Source organism: Mustelus asterias, chromosome 16, assembly GCF_964213995.1.
Source record: "Mustelus asterias chromosome 16, sMusAst1.hap1.1, whole genome shotgun sequence".
In the NCBI taxonomy this organism is placed as follows: Eukaryota; Metazoa; Chordata; class Chondrichthyes; order Carcharhiniformes; family Triakidae; genus Mustelus; species Mustelus asterias.
The window spans coordinates 19,650,013-19,665,779 of record NC_135816.1 but is presented as its reverse complement, the minus strand read 5'-3'; the positions used below and the strand labels follow the sequence as shown (position 1 = coordinate 19,665,779).

The 15,767-nt window shown below is 43.1% G+C and overlaps 2 protein-coding genes across 8 annotated transcripts in view; one reads left to right on the top strand and one right to left on the bottom strand.

Moving 5' to 3' along the window:
* Positions 1-1,761: 1,761 nt before the first annotated feature.
* Positions 1,762-9,953, bottom strand: nudcd2 (NudC domain containing 2). Of its 7 annotated transcripts, none has more exons than XM_078230738.1 (6): positions 9,835-9,953; positions 8,056-8,246; positions 6,048-6,096; positions 5,680-5,831; positions 3,840-3,877; positions 1,762-2,247 (listed from the first exon to the last, which is right to left on the bottom strand). In XM_078230738.1, exons 2-5 carry the CDS (start codon positions 8,242-8,244, stop codon positions 3,860-3,862), a joined length of 408 nt encoding a protein of 135 aa, XP_078086864.1. In that variant the 5' UTR covers positions 8,245-8,246; positions 9,835-9,953; the 3' UTR covers positions 1,762-2,247; positions 3,840-3,859. The 7 variants fall into 7 exon arrangements, with proteins under 7 accessions (XP_078086864.1, XP_078086869.1, XP_078086868.1 ...); XM_078230743.1 differs by having other exon boundaries at positions 9,560-9,846; XM_078230742.1 differs by lacking the exon at positions 9,835-9,953 and adding an exon at positions 9,489-9,687.
* A 77-nt stretch (positions 9,954-10,030) lies between these two features.
* Positions 10,031-15,767, top strand: part of lars1b (leucyl-tRNA synthetase 1b) — a 53,935-nt gene continuing 48,198 nt past the window's right edge. Inside the window, exons 1-2 of the mRNA XM_078230731.1 lie at positions 10,031-10,099; positions 14,602-14,723. Coding sequence (XP_078086857.1) covers positions 10,094-10,099; positions 14,602-14,723 — 128 coding nt within the window. The 5' untranslated portion in view covers positions 10,031-10,093. The remainder of the gene's footprint in view (positions 10,100-14,601; positions 14,724-15,767) is intronic.

The following is a 15,767-nucleotide window of genomic DNA, read 5'->3' as shown; positions in this document are numbered from 1 at the left end:
ACTTGACTATTGCAATGCTCTTATAGTATGTTGTAAATAGAGTGCAGCCCCGTTGTAACGCAATGGTTGGGGTCCATAAAATGTTATCGTGAATGTTATCGGGGTCGTGCTAAATCACTAAACCGGAAAGAGCAAAAAAAAGGGTCCAATGATTCATCGCGTCATATCCGATTTCGTGCTAAATTGGGGCGCGTAAAATCAGGGTTCCACTCAAAGTCAGGCAGCATCTGTGGAGAGAGAAATAGAATTGACAGACAGGATTTTAGTTTTGGACCTGGGGCCTTGATGTCAGAGCCCCAACCCTGCATTGCATTGCTGCCAAACCTATTAGGTGGTTCTATTCTGTTCTATTCTAATGCCTGATGCAATTTTTTTCTGAACCATAATTTTTTATTTACAATTATCTTACAAGTTAAACGATATATTTGGTGAATTCCTCTTATGTAGTCGGTAAGGGTCAGACTTTTCAAGCACAGAGGTACTGCAGATGTGGAACCCTGAAAACAAGAAATCGCTGGAAGTGCTCAGCAGCTGGAGAGAAACAGGGTTAACGTTTGACCAGGAAATGTTAACTAAATTTCTCTCGGCAGCTGCTGCCTGACCCGAGCATTTCCAGGTGTGATTTCAGAACTTTCAGGCAATTGTTCAGTTCAATCTAAATCAGAACAAATCAAATTATTGCTGCAAGATTTCAAGAAGGTCTCGCTTTTAATTCTGCCGTGTGCTTCTAAACTATAAGAATCATAACCAAGTAACCAACTTGTGCAGAATTTTATTGTTGAAGTAGTAAAATTCATTTTAAAGCTCACCTAGCTATGGCTGGCCACAGGCATCTTGGGGCGAGCAGCATGAGTTGCATTTTTCACAACCTTCGTCTCCAATTCTTTTAGTGTCAGCACTGTGGTAAACGACATGACCAAGAGCGCATCTCCTCACAGGGTCAGTAAACAAAGTGGGGTGACGGGGGGTGGGGGTGAGGGGATAATTTTACCTATCTGCCTGTCTCCCATAACTTACAAAAGGTCGTGAATGTGGCCCAATCCATTACGCAAACCAGCCTCCCATCCATTGACTTTGTCTACACTCCCACTGTCTCAGAAAAGCATAATTGACCCCGTGCACCCCGGACATACTCTCTTCCACCTTCTTACGTCGGGAAAAAGATACAAAAGTCTGAGGTCACGTACCGACCGAGTCAAGAACAGCTTCTTCCCTGCTGCTGTCAGACTTTTGAATGGACTCACCTCGCATTAAGTTGATCTTTCTCTACACCCTAGCTATGATTGTAACGCTATATTCTGCACTCTCTCGTTTCCTTCTCTATGAATGGTATGCTTTCTGTATAGCATGCAAGAAACTATACTTTTCACTGTATACTAATACATGTGACAATAATAAATCAAATCTTCTGCACCTGGATGTCCCTGGAGAAGAAGAATACAGTTTCCACCAGTACACGTCAGTCCTTCCCTGATCAGTGAGCACTGCGATGACTGCATTATTGAGACTGCAGATGATATTCTGAATTGAATTACCTTTCTTTAATTTTTTTTAAAGATCAATTTTTATTTTGTATGCGCCTCTTTATAAATTGGAGTGTTTTTGCTAGATCTGGTTCATTCTGTCCTAATTCAGAGGCGAGAGAAACAGTGAATGACGGAGAAGGATATTTGAGTTAGATGCAGGAAGGGAAAAATGGAAATAACAATTGGATTGGGAGAAAGGAAAGAGACAAATGAGAAACAAAAGACTTCAAAAAAATAATTTCACAAGCCACTTAGGACAATTTAATACTCATCAGAGTAAGACTCCAGTGTTGTTATCTTTGAGTTTCCGGGGTTGAGAGGCATGTCAGGACTATTAATCATCCATTTAACAGGGGTCTTACAACATGAAACAGCTGCTCTAACCCGAAATGGCAAGTTTGATTGCAAGGTGGTGCATTTCAAATTGTCCAGCAATTTGTAGCAGTTCAAAACTCGTGGCATATTTCTTCCTCAACACAAATTCCTGGGTTACCAATAACGGGGTGCTTCATGAACTTGCTCTTATTTTGCCAGCAGGTCATTAAGTTCTTCACTCACTTCAACAACTTGTCTTCGGCACTATTCTTCTCAAACTCCAGTAATACCCTGTAGGAGCAACTCAGTCACTGAATCTTCTTCACTTTCCCAAATTTGAGAAATCTGGACCTCCACCAGCATAGTTTCCAGAAATGTCAGCCCCACTGAAGTCAAAGCCAGGATGCTGCATAGGAAGAAAGTCAAAGCCCATTACAGTGTTTAAGTTTCTAAATGCTTATGATTTTCAAACAAGAATAATCTTCACGGTTTCCAATATGACCTCCAGAGACATCTCTCTTTGTCACAATGACAATGATGTAAGTTTCCAATTCATAGAAGGAATTAAAAGGTTTCCCAGTTGAAGAAGGGCCGGTTGGGGGTCGGATACCAGGAGTTGCAAAGTGAAGCAAAATTTCAGCTTTGTGACCTCTTTCATTATTTGCCTTGCTATATTGTTGCTTTAAGCCTCATCCTCATTATCAAAGATTCCAGTTCCACAAAGTATATTTTGTGTCTCAAAGTTATCCCCTTCATGTTTCTGAAATACCATATCCGCAGGATGTGAGGCACACGTCTGCCTCACACCTTCCCACTCAATGTCTCACTACCTGACTGGAAGGGGCAGTCAAGTGATCAATTTTGACATCTTTGCCTTCAGAGTAATTCTGCTCCCCAACAATAGCAAGTTCCATCTTGCCAACATTTCCTCCTCACCATAGCACTGTCAATTTACTGAGAGAATAATGCAGAACATAAGCTAATACATAGAAGAGGATAAAGCAGGTAAAGTGGGAACGCCGCCTGTGGTATTTCAGTCATTCTTGGCCATTCTTCACTTTGAGTGTTGTCACTGTTAGTAGGCTATTGACCACAGCCACTCAGGCAACTTAAAGTTTTAATACTGTCAATTCTTAGTATTGCAACCTACTCCCAAAAAATAAAGGATAATTTCCACGTTTTAGTGCACTTCCAGAAGAATTGACAAAGTGAAATCATGCTCCATGGATTAGGACATATTGACAGAAAACAATGGGTGTAATAAGTGAAATTTTAAAATTGCAAAAACAGTTTGTCTAATTATTAAGCTGCTGACATTCCCAACTATTTTCTGAGGCAAGTTGGAATGTCTTGTTGAAGTTGTACAAGACATTGGTAAGGCCACACTTGGAATACTGTGTGCAATTCTGGTCACCCTATTATAGAAAGGATATTATTAAACTAGAAAGAGTGCAGAAAAGATTTACTAGGATGCTACCGGGACTTGATGGATTGAGTTATAAGGAGAGGCTGGATAGACTGGGACTTTTTTCTCTGGAGCAGAGGAGGCTGAGGGATGATCTTATAGAGGTCTATAAAATAATGAGGGGCACAGATCAGCTAGATAGTCAATATCTTTTCCCAAAGGTAGGGGAGTCTAAAACTAGAGGGCATAGGTTTAAGGTGAGAGGGGAGAGATATAAAAGTGTCCAAAGGGGCAATTCTTTCACACAGAGGGTGGTGTGTGTCTTGAACAAGCTGCCAGAGGTCGTAGTAGAGGCGGGTACAATTTTGTCTTTTAAAAAGCATTTAGATAGTTACATGGGTATGATGGGTATAGAGGGATACGGGCCAAATGCGGGCAATTGGGATTAGCTTAGGGGTTTTTAAAAAAAAAATGGCAGCATGGACAAGTTGGGCCGAAGGGCCTGTTTTCATGCTGCAAACCTCTATGACTCTAAGTTTAACTCTTTGGCCATCAGAAACTTTTGTAGTTAGTATCTTCTGTTATTAACTTACTGCTTTACATCTTCTTCTCATCAGATTGCCTTCAAATCCTAAACAATGGAACAGATGCAGTTGTAATGTGATGATTACCCAACCAAAGAGCTTTATTTTAAAAGGTACTGAAGCATTCAATTCTTCTGTGTTTGATTATGTGAGTCTGTTTACTATTGACTTTCACTGTACTTGATTGATTAAGCCTGGGTGTGGACTCAGAGTAAACAAAGAAGCAGAGGCAGGCTTACAATGAAACACATCCTGCTCAGGCACAGGGCTCCTGTGGTGGAGAGCGAATGCTGGCTGGTGGCTTTGCGGCACAAATTAGAGCCAGAGAGCTCTGAATTTGCTGATAGGCTCAGCAGCAACCAGTGCAGTGTAATAATGGGTTCTGACTGGTGGAGACCGCTTAGGGTGGGGCTTCTGCTGTGCGATCCTGGCCTGTCCGTGCTGCTAATTCACCGCTTTCCGGAGCCAACTAGGGCAGATCAATGATTTCTACCCAGCCGAGCCCAGTCTGAGCCTTTTGCGGGGCCCAGGCTTTGCTGCATGTGTGGAGCCTCGGGGCCCAAGAGCTACTCTCGCTTTGTCATTTGTGCATTATTTTTGCAGCTTGCATTGTGGATTTGAATTTGAATTCATCAGTTACAGGCTTATTTTCATAAGTTACACTGCTCACTGCTCCAGTGCTTTGTAAGTTTAAAGTTTATTTATTCGAGTCATTAACTGCAATGAAGTTACTGTGAAAATCCCCTGGTCACCACACTCCGGCGCCTGTTCGGGTACACTGAGGGAGAATTTAGCAAGGCCAATGCACCTAACCAGCACGTCTTTCGGACTGTGGGAGGAAACCGGAGCACCCGGAGGAAACCCATGCAAACATGAGGAGAGTGCGCAGACTCCACACAGACAGTGACTCAGGCCAGGAATTGAACCCGTGTCCCTGGTGCTGTGAGGCAGCAGTGCTAACCTCTGTGCCACCGTGCCGCCCATACTTGTACTTTTTTGGGTTCCTGTGGCTTGCATTATAGATTTGAACTCATCAATTGCAGGTTTGTTTTCAGAAGTTAAAAACCATTGAAGCAGCGATGCGTGTACCTGTCTGTATTTTTTGGCTGACATGGTGTGGGCTGAAAGTAGGCGTGGTCAGGACAATTATGTCATTTGGGGGTGGGGCTTCATAGAAATCATAGAAACCATACTGTACAGAAAGAGGCCATTCGGCCCATTGAGTCTGTGCCGACCACAATCCCACCCAGGCCCTACCCCCATATCCCTACATATTTACCCACAAATCCCTCTAACCTACGAATCTCACAATACTAAGGGCAATTTTTAGCATGGCCAATCAACCTAACCCGCACATCTTTGGACTGTGGGAGAAACCGGAGCACCCGGAGGAAACCCACGCAGACACGAGGAGAATGTGCAATCTCCACACAGACAGTGACCCAAGCCGGGAATCGAACCCAGGTCCCTCGAGCTGTGAAGCAGCAGCGCTAACCACTGTGCTACCGTGCCGCACTTAAGCAGAGGGAGTGAAAAAAGCTTGATGTCATTTCAGGCAGGGCTTGTCATCACTGGTGAGCGGGTTTCATGCCATTGGGTTTGGAGCGATATGTCACCAGCGGGAAGGGGTGCAGTGACAACATGTGGAAGCCCAACACAGAGGCAGAGTGCGAAGCCCCTAAAAGTCTAAGTCCACCTCTGCAAAACTGTAAAATAGCTGGAAGCTAAACCTAGAGGTGTGAGATAGATATTTCTAAGCACTGTGAACATAGCATGTTGCAATCATAGAAACTAGAGTCATCTTTGCATATATTCAAGATACAAATATACAACATGTACCACTACTTACCTCCCTTTGGAATCTTTCTAGTGTAAGTTTCTTCTGCATTTCATCTTTCAGCAAGGGATCAGCATTATACTGTCCTTCCAGCAACGAAGGCCAGCAATTCCCAGCTTCTCGGTTGCTTTTCCTCAGAATAATACACACCTGTTTCTTATCCTCTGTCAGAAAACACATTTTTTTGGAGATGGAAGAAAATAATAGTTGAAAATTATATTTTTAAAATTCCCTTATTTCTTTTGTCCTTCAAAAAATATTTTGCCTAAAGACAGACTGGAGGGGTACCCCCAGTTCTCATACTGAAACGCCAAAAACAGAAAAAGGCATAAAGAAAAGCTCACTACTTGTGAAGGTAACATCTTAAGATTGTTCCCTACCTAGTGTCCAGGTTCCTTCATCAGAGACGGTAGAATCATAGAGTTTGCCCTGAAAATCAAATGGGATTCACCTCTGACAATCCAGCGTGCCGCACAAAATTATTTAATTTACTAGAATTTCTTTATTTTTAATTTTACATCTAGTGTAATTTTAACTCGATGACAGCAGTTCAAGTCCTAGTCTGGGACTTTAACACATAATCCACCATTTCAATGCAGTATTCAGATTTGTTGCATTGACAGAGGTGCTATCAGTGGTAACACTTTACAACCAGTTATGAAACATTTGGAGATGTTCAGGAGAACATGAAACACTTTGTGATTGCCATTTTTTCCTTTATATGCACATAGAATAGCACTCTATAGTTTAGATGCAAGCACCATAACAATCCACATTCTGTACTTATTCCAACATATACTTTAAAGGATTACTCGGTTTTTCTATACATCAAAGAATCGTAGAATCCCTACAGTGCAGAAGGAGGCCATTCTGCCCATCGAGCCTGCACTGACAACCATCCCAAACAGGCCCTATCCCCGTATCCCCATGTAGTTATCCTGCTAATCCCCTGACACTAAGGGGCAATGATGCCTCAACCGGGATATTGGGTTTATGTCACACTATTTCACATAAATATTTCTGCTTTTTTCCTCCTGAGTCTTTATCATGCGATCCTAGAATCAGAATTTATGTCACACTATTTGTAACTCCCACAGTTGCGTGGACCTGCAGAGTTTCACTGGCTGTCTTGTCTGGAGACAATACACATCTTTTTAGCCTGTCTTGATGCTCTCTCCACTCCCATTGTTTTGTTTCTTAAAGACTGGATTAGTTGTAACTATTCGCATTCCAACCATTATTCATGTAAATTGAGTCTGTGTCTTCTAAGTTCTGTTTGTGAACAGAATTCCCACTCACCTGAAGAAGGGGCTCAGAGCCTCGAAAGCTTGTGTGGCTTTTGCTACCAAATAAACCTGTTGGACTTTAACCTGGTGTTGTTAAACTTCTTACTAAGGGGCAACTCAGAATGTCCAATCAAGCTCACCTGCACATCTTTGGACTGTGGGAGGAAAACGGAGCACCCGGAGGAAACGCAGGCATGGGAAGAATGTGCAAACTCTGTACAGACAGTCACCCGAGGCTGGAATTGAACTCTGGTCCCTGGTGCTGTGAGGCACCAATGCTAACCACCGTGCCACCATGCCGCCCAAAGTCTAATCATATAAGGAATCATACTCAATATTTAGCCTGTGTGGTTACCATCTTTTACCAAGTCTAAAACAGAACAGAGCTCAGGATCATTGCTAGAGTTAAAATGAAAATTTTTGTGAACAATTGATGCTTCCCAAAATGAGGTGAGAGTTGGGAAAAAAATTAGTATTTTAAGGTAACAACATATGTTTGGAAATACAAAGCATGCATGCCAGAATCTGCAGAGAAAAATGTTTCATTTTTTTAGAATTTAGATTTTGTTATCCTGTTTAAATATCAGGTCGTCAATTTAAAGCCTTACATATCACCTCACATATACATCTTATCTCCATATTAAGAGTAGGGAGAAATTATGTCAGACCTATTATTCGAAAAGTGAGGTAACAAACCGATTTAAACTGACACAAATGTGTTCATTTAAAAATGAAATGCATCAACTAGGTTAGATTTTCAAACCAAAAAAAGCGACACGGTGGCACAGTGGTTAGCACTGCTGCCTCACAGTGCCAGGGCTCTTGGTTCAATTCCCGGGTTGGCTCACTGTCTGTGCACAGTCTGCACATTCTCCCCTTGTCTCCGTTGGTTTCCTCCGGGTACTCCAGTTTCCTCCCACAGTCCGAAATACATACTGGTCAAGTGCATTGGTCATGCTAAATTCTCCCTCAGTGTACCCGAGCAAGTGCCGGAGTGTTGGGACTAGAGGATTTTCACAGCAACTTCATTGCAGTGTTAATGTAAGCCTACTTGTGACATTATTAAAATTTAAGTATAAGGAGAGATAAGGGATCTGTTTACCTTCAGTATCTCTTTCCCCTTGACGAACAACGCTACATCTTTACTCCCCAAACTACATTTGATTTCTTTTGCAGATGTTCCAACTGGAACCTGGACATCAATGAAAACTTCTTCCATGGTCTGATACCATTCTCCCCATGGGGTCTTGCAGCGCACGGTACCACTTCTTTCATCAAAATGAACTGACATGACTTGAAAAGTAAAAACAGGTTTAAAATGTGGCATTATGACAAATGCTAAAAGATCTGGTAATATCAATATAAAATTATACAGAAACTACATACAGCAGTTACATAACTTTAAAAACAAAATGTGTCAAACTTTAGAACAACTCTGTCTGGATATATTCAACATTAAACACATTTATAACATTTGGATCATTCCTTTACCAATTTTTAGCTAGGGATTAAAATCATGTCGAACATGATTTTGTTATACTGTACAATCATTCTGTTAGTATTTATTAGCTTCAAAAATTGCCCCTTGGTGTTAGGGGGATTAGTGGGGTGAGTGAGTGGGGTTACGGGGATGGGCCTAGGTGGGATTGTTGTCCATGCAGACTCGATAGGCTGACTGGCCTCCTTCTATACTGTAAGGATCCTATGATCTTTAGCTCTGCTGCTGCTCATCACCACCGGACCCATCATTCTGAGAATTGTGCACCCATTACCAGCTATTGCCTTACTTCCACTCAGCAGCACTCCTAATGACGTCTGAGATCCTTCCTCTTTTGTCCCCATTATGCTACAGGGGTCACTGACCAAATGCATACAAACCACTCTCCCTGCAACCTCCAGACAACTGATGGCACCTGTGTACCAATGGCTGAGTGGCCCTTTCAGCAGTGCTCCCTTTTGTAGATCAGAGATTTACAGCATGGAAAGAGGCCCTTCGGCCCATCATGTCTGTACCAGCCATCGAGCAGCTATCTATTCAAAGCCTACCTAAGTTGATGATACAGTCATGACTGCCACTCTACTGTGTTGCCACCTACAGGCACCTGATCAGTCCTTGATCCGGCAGGCAATTTGTGCAGCCTCAACAAATTCAAGAACGGACAGTGAGCTCGCTGTCAAGATTAATTGGCCTCGTTCCCAAAATTGGTAGGTTGTCAAGTCCCACCTTCTCCTGTCAAGAGGGAAATTGCTGGTGGGAGGAATGGCGACATGAAACCAACACATTAACTCCGGATGCTAATTTTTCCACCCAACAAGTCTCCAGCTGACATCCCTGCCCCTTCTTTATCATATCACCACCCCACTCAAAAAACAAATGGAAGGCAAAAAAAAAGTTAAGAACACTGGCCAAAGTGAGGCTGCAAGGAGGGTAGAATCAGTTAAATTCCTCTCTGGCCAACCTAGAAAATTGAAATTAGTCCCTGAGACAATTCTGCTGGACCTGAATTCACGATGTGGGATTCAAGCAGTGTTTACCTGTAGTAATGTTAATTAATTAGCATTATTCAATATTAATCTGGTGGACTTCAAAATCTTGTCACATGTACCATCTCCAAGTTCTTCTCTGATTAATAAATCAATTCACAACTTCTCCTCATGAAATAATCTCTCAGTCCAAGTGTCAGACTCTCTCTCCCCAACTTGGATCCAGGCATTGTGATGGCTGGCCAGGAGTGAGTGGCTTTACGACACTGTCACAAAACCTCCCTCTCAGAACACTCCCTCGTACAGAAAGCTGTGATAAAGAGAGTGATCGTCAACCAGTAAACAGTAACTACTCGAACTGACTGAAATGGTTTTTGTCCAGATGAGGACTTCTTACCGGTGAGCTCGGAGGGAGGGGAAAGGGAGAGAAGGTGGTGGGGGGCCGGGGGAAGGGTTGAGGGGGACGGACGGACCGCGGGGTGTTCTGGGATTTGTAGGCGCGGCCTTTGACCCGGGCCGCCTGATGAAGGGTTAAAGCCTGGAGAGCAAACTACGCCTCCCGGCATGCCGCTCGGCGACGCCGCCGCCGCCGCGCAGGCGCTTTCGGCAGCGCCGGGCGGACAGAGAGGAGCCGGGCATCTGGCGCACGCTTCGACATGTCGGTGAGTGCCGGCCGCCTGGAGCCGCAGCCAGCATTGTGTCTCGGCTGCTGTGACAGCCCTTCTCCATTGTTATATAGAGGCCTGTGTATGAGGGGGTTTGTGCCAGGAGTGAGTGAGAATCCCCGCTCCTCACTCTGAGTGACAGGCCGCTGGGGTGGGTGGGGGAGTTTGCATTGACATGTCGCCAGGTCACACAAGAGGAGCATTCCCTGTGATTAGAGGGTAGGAGGGGAGGGGGAGGGGGTACACATGGAGCCCGGTGTCAGCCGCAGCGGCCTCTCCAACACCCCCCCGTTAGCAGCTTGTGGGATGAAGAGACAAAAGGGTTAAAAGCAACGTGGATATAAAATTGGGTGAATAATAGGAGTCATGATGTGGAGATGCCGGCGTTGGACTGGGATGGGCACAGTAAGAAGTCTCACAACACCAGGTTAAAGTCCAACAGGTTTATTTGGTAGCAAAAGCTGCTAGCTTTCGGAGCGCTGCTCCTTTGTCAGGTGAGTTGCCACTCACCTGATGAAGGGGCAGCGCTCCGAAAGCTTGTGTGGCTTTTGCTACCAAATAAACCTGTTGGACTTTGACCTGGTGTTGTGAGACTTCTCACTGGAAGCAGGGAGTAATGGTCAATGCAAAAACAGAAAATGCTGGAAAATCTCAGCAGGTCTGACAGCACCTGTGGAGAGAAAATAGAGCCAACGTTTTGAGTCAGGATGATCTTTCGTCAGAGTAATGGTCAGTGGATATTTTTCAGGCTTGAGGCAGGTTTCGGCAAAGTTCCCCAGGGGTTAGTGTTGGGACCTTTGCTTTTCATGAGAAATATGAATGACTGCGAAGATCTTGGTGTACAGGGAAAAAAATTAAAAGTTTGCGGATGGCACCAAACTTAGAAGCATTTTAAACTGTGAGCAGAACAGTATAGAACTTCAAAAGCACGTTAACAAGTTGGTGGGGTGGACAGATAGGTTTGATTTGATTTATTATTGTCACGTATTGAAATACAATGAAAAGTGTTTCTTGCTTGCTATACAGACAAACCATACCGTTCATAAAGTACATAGGGGTGAAGGAAAGGAGAGGATGCAGAATTTAGTGTTGGTGGCAGATGAAGTTCAGTATGGAGAACTGTGAGGTGATGCATTTTGATAGGTAGAACATGGTCAGCCATTATAACATAAGGAATACAATTCTAAAAGTAGTGCAGGAGCAGAGGACCAAGGTGTATATGTGCATAGATAATTGAAGGTGGCAGGACAGTGGAAAGTAATTAAAGCATATAGTATTCTGAGCTTTAATTAATAGGGGCATAGAGTATAAGAGCAAGGAGATATACTGAACTTATACAAGACACTAGTTAGCCCTCAGCTGGAGAATTGTGTACAGTTCTGGGTGTCACATTATAGGAAGGATGTGAACACATTGGAGGAAGTGCAGAGGAGATTTACAATAGGAGAAACTTCAGTTATGAGGATAGATTGCAGAAATTGTTCCCCTTGGAAAGAAGGCGGCTATGAGTAGATTTGATACATGTTCAAAATTATGAGGGGGCTAGACAGAGCAGATGGGGAGAAACTGTTCCTGCTTGTAAAAGGATCAAAAATGAGACGGCACTAATTTCAATTTGCAAAAGAAGCAAACGTGACGTGAGGAACAACTTTTTCACACAACGAGTGTTTTGAGTCTGTTATGCACTGCCCGGAGGTGTAGTGGAGACAGGTTCAGTCGAGGTATTCAAGAGGGCATTAGGTGATTATTTAAAAAGAAACGTTTTATGGGATACGGGAAAAGGCATGAGAATGATACTAAATCATAATGCTCAGTTGGAGAACTGATGCAGGCACAATTGGCCAAATGGCCTCCTCCTGCGCACACGTGATTCTATGAAATCTCATGCCAGAGACTTCAGCACAGAAATCTAGGTTGACCATCCAGTGTGCCACTGAGGGAGCGCTGGGCTGTCAGATGAACAGTTAAACTGTGCTCGTCTGATCTCTTGGGCACATGTAAAAGCTCTTGATATTCTGAAGAAGAACAGGAGAGTTATCTGCCCCTTCCCAGCTCTTGTTCATCTCTCAATCAATGTCATGAAAACAGATCACATTGCTGTTGGTGGGAGCTTGCTGTGCAGAAGGTTGATGTCATGATTCCCACATTGAAACAGGCACTGTGCTTTGAAAGTACTTCATTGGCTGTTGAATGCTTTGAGTTATCCTGAAGTGGTGAAATGCACTATATAAATTCTATTTCTTTTAAACCATTTGTGAAAGATCTGGCACTGCTGTCCATCTCCTGCTAGACAACCCCAGAGCGCTTGGGACAGAGGTCTGACTTTCATTATTCCCGTTTTCTATATAAAAGAAAGAAAATATGAATTTTTCAGTCATTTCATCATTCTGGCTCAGTTGATTCCATGAGCTTGGTACACAACATTGTAGGTTCAATCTCAGGAGTTGAGCATGTATTCTAGGTTTTTCTTCAGTGTAGTAATGATGGAGCATTATTGTTAGAGGTACTGTTCCTTAGTGAGATGTTTTGCAATTGAACATTAACGATCTGATGGCACTCTTTGCAGAACAGCAGGGGAGCTTTTTGTGTCCTGGCCAGCATTGCTCTTCCACAATGAAGGTTAATGGGTCATTCAGCTAATTGACATTTGTAGGAACGTTTTGTATCACAGTAGCTGCAGAGTTTGCATATCTGACTGCACTTTCAACTAATGTCTGACAAATAAAGCAGCTTACAACATAGGAACAAGAGTAGGCCATCTCAGCTCCACTTTCTTGTCTGTCCCATAACTCTTGACTCTCTTGTCTAACAAAAATCTGTCTAGCTCACTTTGAATAAATTCAAAAACTCAGTCTCCACTATGTTTTGAGGAAGAAAATTCAACAAATCCTATGGCCTCATCTCAGTTTAAAAATAAAACTCAGTGTCCCCTAGTTTTAGTCTCTCCAGAGGAGGAAACATCATCTGGGTATCCACCCTATCAAGTGCCCTAAGGATCTTATAGGTTTCAATAAGATCACTCTCATTCTTCTAAGCTCCAATGGGTGTGACTTAACCAGTTCATCATATGACAGCCCTTTCGTCCCAGGAATGAGTCCAGTGAACTTTTTCTGAACTGCTTTATCTTGTCTCTGCTGTCCAATTATGTAACACGTACAATTACTTTGAAGTGGAATAACGAATACAGTAATACAGCAAACAGTAACATAAGTGTTGAAGTGCCATGATTAAGTGTCTAATGCCTTAAGTTGGTGTTGGAACTATCACTGTGAAACAATTCTGTCATGATGTGGAGATGCCGGCGTTGGACTGGGGTAAATACAGTAAGAGTTTTAATAACACCAGGTTAAAGTCCAACAGGTTTATTTGGTAGCAAATGCCATTAGCTTTCGGAGCGCTACTCCTTCGTCAGATGGAGTGCAAATCTGCAGATTTCCACTTCATCTGACGAAGGAGCAGCGCTCCGAAAGCTAATGGCATTTGCTACCAAATAAACCTGTTGGACGTTAACCTGGTGTTGTTAAAACTCTTACAGTGTAAACAATTCTATAACAGGCTTTGAGAATGAGCTGGGAAGAGAGGACAGACAGAAAGTGGTGATTGTAATATGGGGAGACACAAAAACAATGTCTGGTCATATGGTGTTACACCTCCCAAGCGAATTTGCTTCATGATATTTTTATCCTGTGCAGAAATTTAAATGAAAGACATTTATATAGTGCTTTTCACAATCTCAAGAAACCTCAAAGCTCTTCATAGCAGCTAAAGTATTTTTGAAATGTTATTGCTGTCACAGATTAATGGAGCAGTCTGTTTGCATTCAGCAAGACTCCACAGACACAGCAATGAGATAAATTACCAAATAGCCTCAATCAGAATTTTTTTTCTGATATATTGTTGTTTTCCTCTCATACAGGTATTCTTGAGAAGTGTTTTGATGAGTGCAAGAGGAAAAGCTTCAACATGTATATTTTTCAGCAATGCTTAACATTAGTAGTGCCACCGTGGGCGGCACGGTGGCACAATAGTTAGCGCTGCTGCCTCACAGCTCCGGGGACCTGGGTTCGATTCCCGGCTTGGGTCACTGTGTGGAGTTTGCACATTCTCCTCGTGTCTGCATGGGTTTCCTCCCACAGTCCAAAGATGTGCGGATTAGGTTGATTGGCCATGCTAAATTGCCCCTTAGTGTCCTGGGATGCGTAGATTAGAGGGATTAGCAGGTAAATATGTGGGGTTTTGGGGATAGAGCCTGGGTCGGATTGTTGCCGGTGCAGACCCGATGGACCAAATGGCTGCCTCGTGTACTGTAGGGATTCTATGATTAGATGAAGGATAAATGTGATTCAAAACATCAGGAGAATCTTCTTGCTGCTCCTTGAGTAGTGCTATAGAATTTTTTATATCCATCTTACAAGATAGGGCCTTGTTGAGAAATCTGTTGTATTGATAATTTGGAAAGCTAATTATATTTAATATCTTTTAAATTTTCACCTTTACAGGAACGCAAGGGGACAGCTAAGGTTGATTATCTGAAGAGTATTGAGAAGGGCATCTGCAAAAAATGGGAAGAAAATAAGTTGTTTGAAATAAATGCTGTCGAGCCAGGGAGTTCAGAGAGTAGGTAAGTTAATACTGATGTCGGTGGGTATTTGCACTAGCCACTTCACTAGGTTTCATATCTTTTTGATTTTGGATTAAGGATTTTTTAAAAACGTATTGGCGGGTGTAAGTAGTACCAATCTCATTTTTGATTATCATTTCATTCAGATTCATACAGATCTGTTTTCCTTTAAATTAATTTTTGTGTTATGGGCTTCACTGGTAAGATTGACATTTATTGTCCATCCTTAGTTGGCCATGGAAGAAGATGCTTGTTGCCCATAGAAGATTTGCTTTTAATGATTCATTCAAGTGATGGGGGCTTCACTAGCTAGGTCAGCCCACCTCTAACTACCTTTGGGAAGGTAGTGGTGAGCTGCCTTCTTAATCTCTGCTGTCCATGTGGTGCAGGTACACCCACAGTGCTGCTAAGGAGGGAGGGTTCTTGGATTTTGACTCAGCCAAGTCAAGGAACAGTGATGTATTTCCAAGACTGGATCGCCAGTAGCTTGGATGGGAACTTCCAGATTGTGGTGTTCCCAGGTATCTGTTGCCAAAGACCTTCTAGATGGTAGCGGTCATGGGTTTGGGAGGTGCTGTCTAAGGAGCCTTGGTGTGTTCCTGCTGTGCATCTTGGACACACTGCTTCGACTGTGCATCAGTGGTGGAAGGAGTGAATATCTATGGAAGGACTGTCAATCAAGCAGGCTGCTTTGTTCTGGATGGTGTCATGTTTGGAGCTGCACCCGTCCAGGCAAGTGGACAGTATTTCAACACATTCCTGACTTATGCCTTGTAGATGGTAAATAGTCCTTGGAGTGTCAGGAGGTGAGTTACTCACCACAAGATTCCTAGCCTCTGACCTCTTGTAGCCACTGTATTTATATGGCTAGTTCAGTTCAGTTTCTTCTCAATGGTCAACTCCAGGACGATGATAGTGAAGAATTCAGTGATGGTAATGTCATGGGGCGATGATTAGATTTTCTCTTGTTGGAGGTGGTCATTGCCTGGCACTTGTACAACATGAATGTTACTTGCTACTTGCCATCCCAAGCCTGGATATTGT

Coding starts and splice junctions, on each gene's coding strand:
- nudcd2 (XM_078230737.1), bottom strand. CDS start 8,244: ATGTCAGTTCATTTTGATGAAAGAAGTGGTACCGTGCGCTGCAAGACC. Junction 6,097..8,055: donor AGGGGAAAGAGATACTGAAG/GTAAACAGATCC, acceptor TTTGATTTTCAG/GGCAAACTCTATGATTCTAC. Junction 5,832..6,047: donor TGAAGGAACCTGGACACTAG/GTAGGGAACAAT, acceptor GTTTTCTGACAG/AGGATAAGAAACAGGTGTGT.